Raw genomic sequence first — 10,071 nt, forward strand, 5'->3', positions numbered from 1 at the left:
ACCACATTAAGTACATTATACTTATTTTTTGATGTAAGTACATAATAGTTAAGGCCACCTAATATAAAGTGTGACCAAATTCAATCTTATGACTGGTTTTGTGGTCCAGGGTCACAATTGTGTTTTTTACCATGAACATTGAGGAAGTTTAACCAAAGTGTTCTGCAGACTTTTCATAACGACCCTAAAGAATCATACCAACTTGTGGAAAATGGCCATCCAATGTCCCCTTTAACGGAAATGGTTTAGCATAAAAAATGACCAATTTAATGTCATGCACCTTGTTGATTTAGAAAAAAAAAATAGCCTGTATCAAGTTTCATATATGTAAATTTTGCGTGTTCTTGTTTAGTTGGTGATGGAGTTTTGTGGCGCCGGCTCAGTAACAGACTTGGTGAAGAACACAAAGGGCAACTCTCTGAAAGAAGACTGGATTGCTTACATCTGCAGAGAAATACTGAGAGTGAGACAAATGAAATCAAAATTTTACATTTTTATTTTGTTTTTTTTTTTGGAATATTGCAGTGTTTATTCTAAATGATTTATCAATGCACATTATTTTTATTTTGTTTTATTCATGTTTCCTCATAATCTATCCACCTTTTTCTTTAATGCGGAAGTAAGCCTATGGGTGAGATTAGCCGCCACAGTGAAATAACGAGAATAACATGCAGTAAACGGTAAAACTGTTTGCACTACAAACCAGTGTGTTCATTATTAAGATAATACATTAAAATAATATGGTAAGACACACCAATTTGCAATATCAAGCAGCAAAGCGAGCTGTTTTGTACAACTAGAAATAGCTGGAGGTGGATGAGACCAGAAGCTAGACCCATAAAATTTACAAATGGCATTGCCCACTGTCACATCAAGAAAAAGGTGGATAATCAAAAGTGTTTTGATTCCCTGTACAATAACATACTCTGATTACATGCTCAAGTGCTCCAGCGATCTGTATATGTCACAACATAGAAGAGAAGATGACTGCAATTTCCGTTTCATGCCAGCTTTAACGATATACATTACATGCCTGATACATGACACTTAACTGCAGCCTTACTTGAGTTAATCTTTTAGTTGTAATGATTACATGTGATGTTGCACAGTCAGTAAACACTGTCTCTCTACTCCTCAGGGTCTGTCTCACCTCCATGCTCATAAAGTCATCCACAGAGACATCAAGGGACAGAATGTACTCCTTACAGAGAATGCAGAGGTTAAACTCGGTGCGTGAGATATTCGCTTGTCGTATTAAGGAAAACAGACTCTCTCATTAACTTTGTTTTTGGTTTAGGGCTGTCTGATGCAGAGATATTTGATTTGCGTAACTCTGTTTTGTGTGTTTGAGTGTGTGTGTGTGTGTGTGTGTGTGTGTGTGTGTGTGTTGTCTAGCCTATATCCTGTCTGATTAGAGAACATCATCTTTTAACAACTAGAGCAAAGCACTGAAGCTCATTAATATAGGCCTGACACCATGACAAAAATATCTTCATACACCACAACCTGAGGGAGAGTGTGGCGGAAGTGAAAGAGTGTGTCTGCATGTATGAGAGGAAAGGAATTAGCATAGATGAATATAAACATTTTGGCTTAGCAATAGGTTTCACACGACTGTTTGTAACCACAGAGTGTCCTGTAATGCTACAGACCTTGATTGCTTCCTCTTTTCTCACTCGCTCTGTAGTGGACTTTGGGGTGAGCGCACAGTTGGATCGTACAGTCGGCAGAAGAAACACTTTCATTGGCACTCCATACTGGATGGCCCCAGAAGTCATTGCCTGTGATGAGAATCCTGACTCCACCTATGATTACAGGGTAAAATGAGCTTCTGACTGTTGATGCAGACCACTGTTCAAAAGTTTGGGGTTGGTTAAGATTTTTTGAAAGAAGTCCAAACTTTTGAATGGTTGTGCGCGCCTGTATGTGGGTCACTAAGCATTTCAATTTAATATGATGTATATTAATTTACAATATGTTTAACAAATCACTTGTCTAGAAATAGTTGCATCCTCTCATGGTGGCTGCTATGTGGAGATCACATGAAGCCCTGTTATGTTAGTTTTACATGGACAGGATTGACTATTAAACTGAGGAGGTTTAAAGTCCCCATTAAATCGAAATGGAAGTATGTTGGCTTTTTAGTATGAATATGTTAACCATAAGGTTATCTATAAGCTAGTGTGTTTCAAAACAATGACAAAATTCACATTTAATATAGATAAGATAAACTCATTCAGAACTTACAGCCTCTAACTTCCGCCAATATGGGTCAATGATTTTGATGGCATCACCCTGACTTCAGCTTTTCATCAAACTTTCTGTCCAATCAAATGCTCTCTAGAATCTGAAGCGTCCCGCGCCCTATACTATAAATAGACTCTGAAGCTGAAATCGGTCACTTGTTCATTGAATTAGTTTTTTTTGTACAGTGAATGGCACGTAGTGCACTATTGGGGGATGGGGAACAATTCAGACTTTGCAGAATTATGCTTTCTATTGGGCCAAAAGAGGTCTGGTTTCACGCTGTTTCAAACAAACCACCGCAGCACGCACACAGTCTGCTCCAGTCCAGAGATGCAATAGCACGGAGTGGATCATATGCGCAAGACCATAATATGTATCAGAACCATTTGAATTCTACACAGAATGCTATAGTTTGTAGCAATATGTATGAGATTGTGGCTGTCTTATGCTGTCAAATGCGGCTTTACTGAGCTCAGAGGGTCTGGCCCAAGCTGTGATATAAACGAAATGCTATTGGCTATTAAAAAAAGGGGACGGGACTGCTCAATATGTCCTGCCCTGTCTTCCTGTTTCAGTTTAAATTATGTCAACACACAGAATAACACTGCGTGTTTCACTTCAGTTGACTTTTAATTATATATTTTTTTTTTAAGTAGGCCTAATATTAATCACCATAAAAACCTGTCAGTCTATTATACGTGACATTTAGCTTGGTTATTATTTAGTGAAGTGATACTCAAAACTTTTCTCTCTGTTTGGTTTGAATGAATACCATCACAGAGCATTGTCTGTGACTGTTTGCAGAAGGGGAAAAGGTTCATCTATATTAGTATTTGGTCTTTTGTTTTTCCACTTTGAAGCTCATGATATGTGTTAATGTTCATGCAAAATAATACAATTATTCATGTTTTTTTTTTTTTTAAACTGTTCAATATTATTTAATACCGAATTTCAATTGTTCTATTGGTTGGGTGTGTTTGTGTGTGTTTATTTGCTTATTTTTATATTTATATTATTATACTTTTTATATCAGTTGCACAGTAGCATATGATTTGAAATTAATGAAACTATTTTGTTGTTGTTTTGTTACAACAGAGTGATATCTGGTCTCTGGGAATCACCGCTATAGAGATGGCTGAAGGAGCACCTCGTAAGTACACTGTCCATGTGTTTACTGATGCAACCTCACATTACAGTGTGGATCAGGGCCTCGTTATGAACAAAAACTTATACTTTATGTATATACTTTATATCAGTCCCTCAAACCAGCAGGATTACACTCACATTGAAGTCACCATTACAGCTTTTTCTTTTAAATGAATAAACAAAAAAGGGTTTAATATATTTAGTTTTTGCATTGGTTGAATATAGAGTATTTCAGTCAAATATACTTTATGCAATATGTCAAACCGTTAACCCACGGGGAATAAAAATCAACCCGCAGCAACAGTTTGAAAGTAGCCCAGTTCCGCAGGAAAACCACAGACTTGGCAACCCTGAATACTGCTCACATACTTTGGTCTGAAATGCTAACGGAGTAATACTGCAAGCAGTGAAAGTTATTCAAGCAATGCTTGACCAATCTGACTATACAACCGGAAAATAAAGCCCATTTACACCAAGAACTACATCTGCAACAGAAACTCTTAATTATAACTATATTAATGTTGAAAATATTGGACCATAACTTTTCAGTTTTTTTAACTTATTTTTTATTATCCAAAAATTCTGTTTATTATAAGTGCACAGTTGTTGTTTGCCATTTTAAATGCTTAGCTTTAAAGTTAGATGGGTTCTGATTGGCTGTCAATGTTTTTCTCACTCATCAGCTAGAAAAAAATATTCTGAAAGTGATTGCAACAATATTGTGATATTGTTGTGCTATGCTGTAGTCATTAAAGTTGTGATGTAGGCTTTCCTGTTTTTAAGTATTGGAATGATCATAACAATCTTATAGTTATTAGAATGATCATCCTTGGTGTAAATGGGCCTTAACTGTAGTATAGTATGACTTAAAAGAGCATTTCATGTTTTACAAAACAAACAAACAATAATACTAAACCCATCTCTTCCCCATCCCAGTTATGCCAGTTAAACTAAAGGAGCAATAATAGTAAAACAATTCTATATTAAAAAAGTACACTAAATGAGTACCTATAAAATTTCTTTTGTGATATTTAAAGGGTTAGTTCACCCAAATATGACAATTAGCCCATTTACTCACCCTCAAGGCATTCTAGGTGTATATGACTTCTTTCAGTCGAATGCAATCAGATGTTACATTACATTTATTATTAATTGTTCTGGCTCCTCCAAGCTTTATAATGGCAGTGGGTGGGTGTTTCTCTTTATCAGTCCAACACAAGTCCAATAAAGCGCATCCATCCATAATAAAAAGTGTCACACGGTTCCGGGGGTGAGTAAAGGCCTCCTGTAGCAAATCGATGCATATTTAAAACGTAATAATCACTTTAATCTAGCTTGGGCTAACAGTTGTACAATGAAGCTGCTCCTGGCAGATAACAGGCGCATGCGCCTGTAACGCCTGTTTCACACGTACTCTGTATGCGCTGCATATTTTTTTCCACACCCAACTGATTACAGCGTTCACACTGCACGAGGTTGCGGTCCGGTAGTGTGTTCCAGGAGCAGTGCGTTTGCATTATCGTTTCCGCACCGAGTTTTTTGCTGTGCTGCATGCACTAAATTAAAGTGACAGCGCATTGTTCGCTGTAAAAATGAACAGGTATTGACACGAAAATGTAGTGATCACACCATAAATGCACATAAATAAAGTCTACTATGTTTCACAGTTAACACATGGCTTTTTGGCTAGGTTTAAAACAAGGAAAGTGCACTTTTAAATAAACAAGGCAACAAAATAGATGCATTTGTGAAAGAAAAAAAATATTTAAGGTTTTGCTTTTAATAAAGCCAGAACGATTTTTAATATAACTCTGATTGCATTTGTCTGAAAGAAGTATGTCTTGAGGGTGAGTAAATGGGCTAATTTTCTTTTTTGGGTGAACTAACCCTTTAACACTCCTGAAATAGAAGATCAGAGGTGGAGGTCGATTTGTGCTCCATTGTCAGAACTTATGCAGCAGAACACTTAGTCATATTTTCTCACACACTCACCCGCTCACACGGACAGCGTGTAGCAGCGACCCAGTCACTGTTCTACTTGCGTTCATGAATTGTTGTCACCTCTTGAGTCAGTTAGTGTGATAATTGGGCACATGGGTGAAAGAGTCTTTTATCAGCGTGTTTGATTGCTGTGCTCTTTCCCTCAGCGTTGTGTGACATGCATCCCATGCGAGCTTTGTTCCTTATCCCACGGAACCCTCCTCCTAAACTGAAGTCCAAGAAATGGTGAGGACACACTGTCTCAGCTGTTATTTTAAGATCAAGCTATATTTTCCTTCTTCCTTCCCTCCCTTTTTCCCCTTGTCTATATATACACACACTGCATACTTATGATCGCTGCATCCCATATAGCTTCTCGCATGTGGTTTCCTTGTTTAATAATGTTTTTCAGACAGGAGTCGCAGTGTTTGCCTTTGCACCCACCTACATCTCCACACATATAGAGTGCTTTTATATGACGAAAAAAGCTTTCTCTTTCTTTATTTTGTCGACATTTTTCTTCTTTCCTTCTGTTGGTTGGCTATAGTTGTCATATATTGGCATGTCGTGATTTAGTTTTCGGGTTGGAGTTATTTTAGTCCTTCTGGTCAGAGCCCTGCCCTTGAACAGCTGGCTATAAGAAGTAGAGATGGAGCCTATGTTGGGCTGGGATTTAAAAGGCAGCCATGTTTTATGATATTGCATTGTGCCTTGTTAGCAATGATGTATAAGTTATTCTGCTTCCAGTTTAAAACAGCCTTTTTTTATGTTGTCTGTCTGTTTTGTTTGATTTAGAATTTTTCTGTTTTTTTTAGCAATACGTTTTTTTATGTTTAAGAAAGAAATAAACACTGTTCAAAAGTAGTTTTTAAATGGAGTTAAATTAATCAAAAGTGACAGTAAAGATAATGATTTTTACAGACAATTTCTATTTCAAATGCTGTTTAATAAATGCTTTTAAAGAAATACACTACCAGTCAAAAGTTTTTGGACAGTAAGATTTTAAATAGTTTTTTAAAGAGGTCTCTTCTGCTCACCAAGCTTGCATTTATTTGATCCAAAGTACAGCAAGAGCAGTAATATTGTGAAATATTTTTCCTGTGCTCAAAGCTAAATTTTTTGCATCATTACTCTAGTATTCAGTGTCACGTGATCCTTCAGAAATCATTCCATTATACTGATTTGCCGTTCAAGAAACATTTGTTTTATTGTTATCAATATTTAAAACAGTTGAGTTCTCCTTTTTTTAGGATTCTTTGATGAAATTAGGAGCTTTTGTAACAGTATACACTATACCATTCAAAAGCTTGGAGTCAGTATAATTTTTTTTGAGGGGAAATAAATTATATAAATGAATACTTTATTTAGCAAGGATGCTTTAAATTGATCAGAAGTGATGATAAAGACATTTATAATGGTACAAAAGATTTCTATTTCAGACGAATGCTCTTCTTTTGAACTTTCTATTCATCAAAGAAACCTGAACAAATTCTGCTCAGCTGTTTTCAACATAATAATAATAATAATAATAAAAAAATGTATGTATAGAATGATTTCTGAAGGATCATGTGACTGGAGTAATGCTGCTAAAATTCAGCTTTGAAATAAATTACGTTTTAAAATATATTCAAACAGAAGAAGTTATTTTTAATAATAAAAGTACTTTGGATCAAATAAATGCCAGCTTGGTGAGGAGAAAAGACTTCTTCTAAAAAAAAAAAAACATTAAAAATCTCACTGTCCAAAAACTTTTGACTGGTTGTGTAAATGCTTTTGAACTTTCTATTCTTCAAAAAATCCTAACAGGAATCACAGTTTTTAAAAAAAAAATATTAACCAGCACAACTGTTTTTAACATAATAAAAATAATAAATGATAGTAAAAGAGAGATGTCTCAAACACAAAAACAGCATTTGTGATGTTGAAGACTGAATTTTCAGCATCTATTATGCCAAAGGAATAAATTACATTGTTAAGTATATTCACATATTAAACAATTTTTTTATTTGCAATAATATTTGACATTATTACTGTTTAAGAGCACAAGAAACAGCACTTTGGAATGGTAGTGTATTTATTTCTTCATTAAATGTTTTTAATTTTATTTACAAAAAAGTTTAGCAATTTACAGAAATAATATTAAACCTATATAACTATTGTGAACACTGTAAAATATTGCTGATGTACCAGTCATTTTTAGCTCCACCTAAATGCAGCTTCCAAGACTGTCACAACTCATTAGCCCGTTTTCAAAAGCATCTTATCTGTGTTAGCCAGCTGACTTTACCTTTGTAATAAGTACCTAGAAATCAGTAGAATTCAAAGCAACAAATATGTCACGCATAACGGAAAGCCCTGTGTTTGCATGCTACAAAAAGAAATGTACTTGGTCAAGTAGTGTCAATGCAGCACTTGCCCGATAGATCAAATAGCCCACCAACTGGCCTGAAAAGCTTTCACACTGGCCTGAGGCCTGTAGGGCATTGCCTGTTGCACTGTACAGCAGCATTCTATAGTCTGATTTTGTCTTCAATTTATTTTCTTGCTAATATATTAATTTCTTGCGTGTTCTACTGCCTCTTTCAGGTCTAAAAAGTTTATTGACTTCATCGAGGGCTGTCTGGTAAAGTCATATCCGAGTCGTCCATCCACAGAACAGCTACTGAAGCACTCTTTTATCAGAGACCAGCCCACTGAGAGACAAGTCCGCATCCAGCTCAAAGATCACATTGACCGCACACGGAAGAAACGTGGTGAAAAAGGTATGTGTGCATCTTTACAAATTATTATAGAAAACATACAAAAACAATAGAGCTTTATTAATCCCAGAATCCCTAGACAGAATCTTTCAGTTCCACATTTTCTAATACAATGTTTAATAATTAATCCAGTATAGAAATTAGTTTTGTCTTCAGAGTCAGGGCTCCTCTGGGACTGTAGATTGTTATGTATCCATCATTTGTGCTGGAACAGAATGTTTAATAAAGTTTGTTTACTTGCCTTTGTGCAGTAAGGTCACTAAAACTCCCGTCCAATCAGAGCTCACCTTTGACTTAGACCACAAAAGTGGTGCTTGTACATAGCTTAGTAATTCATGAGATTTGTGGTCAGTAGTGTAATCAAATAGCACTGCTGGGTTTGAATTATGTTTCTTTCTGAATATGAAGTATGAGAATAGCTAAAAAGGGAAGCATCCAGCCAGCAGCCTTCAGCAGTATTATTAGAGCTCATACAGTATCAGTTAAGGAAGAATGCAAATGATTTAGACTCTAAAGTGCTGCAGTCTGCATAAACGGTGTTTAGCCATATTATATTAAAGCCTAAAGCCTTTCTCGTTATTTCCCTGCCCTCCCTCTCTGTGTCTCTCTCTTTTTCATTTTGTCTTGATTCCTCTCAGAGGAGACCGAGTATGAGTACAGCGGTAGTGATGAAGAGGATGAGAACCGAGGAGATGAGAGAGAATCCAGGTAAACACAGCAGCATTTGTGTTTACACAACCCTGCATAGCACTAAACAACACTGCATAAGCTCCCTCTGAGAAGATTTTAATTTCAATGTTATTGACCTTTTGTGTTAACTCACTAACTTAGCGGTATGATGTGTGTAAATTTTAGGATGTTTAAACACACTCTCCTTTCTCAGTTTAATGTACAGAGACCAGAGATAGAAACTCTACAGAAGTTTAATTTTAGGGTCAACTTGACTTAAACTACCAAATAATAAACTTGTTAGAAAATTAACCTGTTAGATAAAATATTAAACATTTATACTTGATTATAATAGTGGATGACTAACTTGTAACTTGACTTGAGCTACTAGATAACTGATCTGAGACCTGACCTAAACTGGTATTTGCACTTAAGATTTGCTTCAAATTGGTAACTATATTAGCATGAAACTAATAGATAACTGATGTGACTTGAACTAGTAGATAACTGGTGTAGATGTATAATAGTAAATAACTTGGATAAATGATTGAAATAAACTGGTAAATAACTGATTTGAGACTTGAACTAGTAGATAGATGACTTAAGACGAATTGAACTAGTAGACAACTGACCAGAGACTTAAAGTATTTGATAACTTGGATAAATGATAACTTGAGACTTGAAATATACTAGTAATTACCTGATTTGAGACTTGAACTGGTAGATAACTGACTTAAGATCACTTAAACCAGTGGTTCTCAATCCTTGTCCTGGGGGACCCCTGCTCTGCACATTTTGCATGTCTCCCTTATTTAACAAACCTGATTGAAATCATCAGCTCGTTAGTTCAGTTTATGTATCTCTCTCCTAACAAGCTGATGATCTCAACAGGTGTGATAAATAAGGGAGACATGCAAAATGTGCAGAGCAGGGGTCCCCCAGGACCAGGATTGAGAACCACTGGTTTAAGTGATCTTAAGTCAGTTATCTACCAGTTCAAGTCTCAAATCAGGTAATTACTAGTATATTTTCAAGTCTCAAGTTATCATTTATCCAAGTTATCAAATACTTTAAGTCTCTGGTCAGTTGTCTACTAGTTCAATTCGTCTTAAGTCATCTATCTACTAGTTCAAGTCTCAAGTCAGTTATCAACTAGTTTAGGGGATCTTAAGTCAGTTATCTACTAGTTCAAGTCTCAAGTCAGTTATTTACTAGTTTAAGTCATCTTAAAATTGTTGATAACTTGGATAAATGATATTGACTTGAGACT

At 35.7% G+C, this 10,071-nt stretch overlaps 1 protein-coding gene across 1 annotated transcript in view; it reads left to right on the plus strand.

Annotated features, from left to right (window-relative positions):
• The window catches only part of mink1 (misshapen-like kinase 1), a 53,288-nt gene that overhangs the window by 13,020 nt on the left and 30,197 nt on the right, over nucleotides 1-10,071 (plus strand). The window contains exons 4-11 of the mRNA XM_073840033.1: nucleotides 353-463; nucleotides 1,139-1,229; nucleotides 1,688-1,818; nucleotides 3,343-3,397; nucleotides 5,541-5,619; nucleotides 7,960-8,135; nucleotides 8,771-8,840; nucleotides 8,988-9,021. Of these exons, the coding sequence (XP_073696134.1) occupies nucleotides 353-463; nucleotides 1,139-1,229; nucleotides 1,688-1,818; nucleotides 3,343-3,397; nucleotides 5,541-5,619; nucleotides 7,960-8,135; nucleotides 8,771-8,840; nucleotides 8,988-9,021 (747 nt within the window). The remainder of the gene's footprint in view (nucleotides 1-352; nucleotides 464-1,138; nucleotides 1,230-1,687; nucleotides 1,819-3,342; nucleotides 3,398-5,540; nucleotides 5,620-7,959; nucleotides 8,136-8,770; nucleotides 8,841-8,987; nucleotides 9,022-10,071) is intronic.

Source organism: Garra rufa, chromosome 5 (assembly GCF_049309525.1).
Source record: "Garra rufa chromosome 5, GarRuf1.0, whole genome shotgun sequence".
In the NCBI taxonomy this organism is placed as follows: Eukaryota; Metazoa; Chordata; class Actinopteri; order Cypriniformes; family Cyprinidae; genus Garra; species Garra rufa.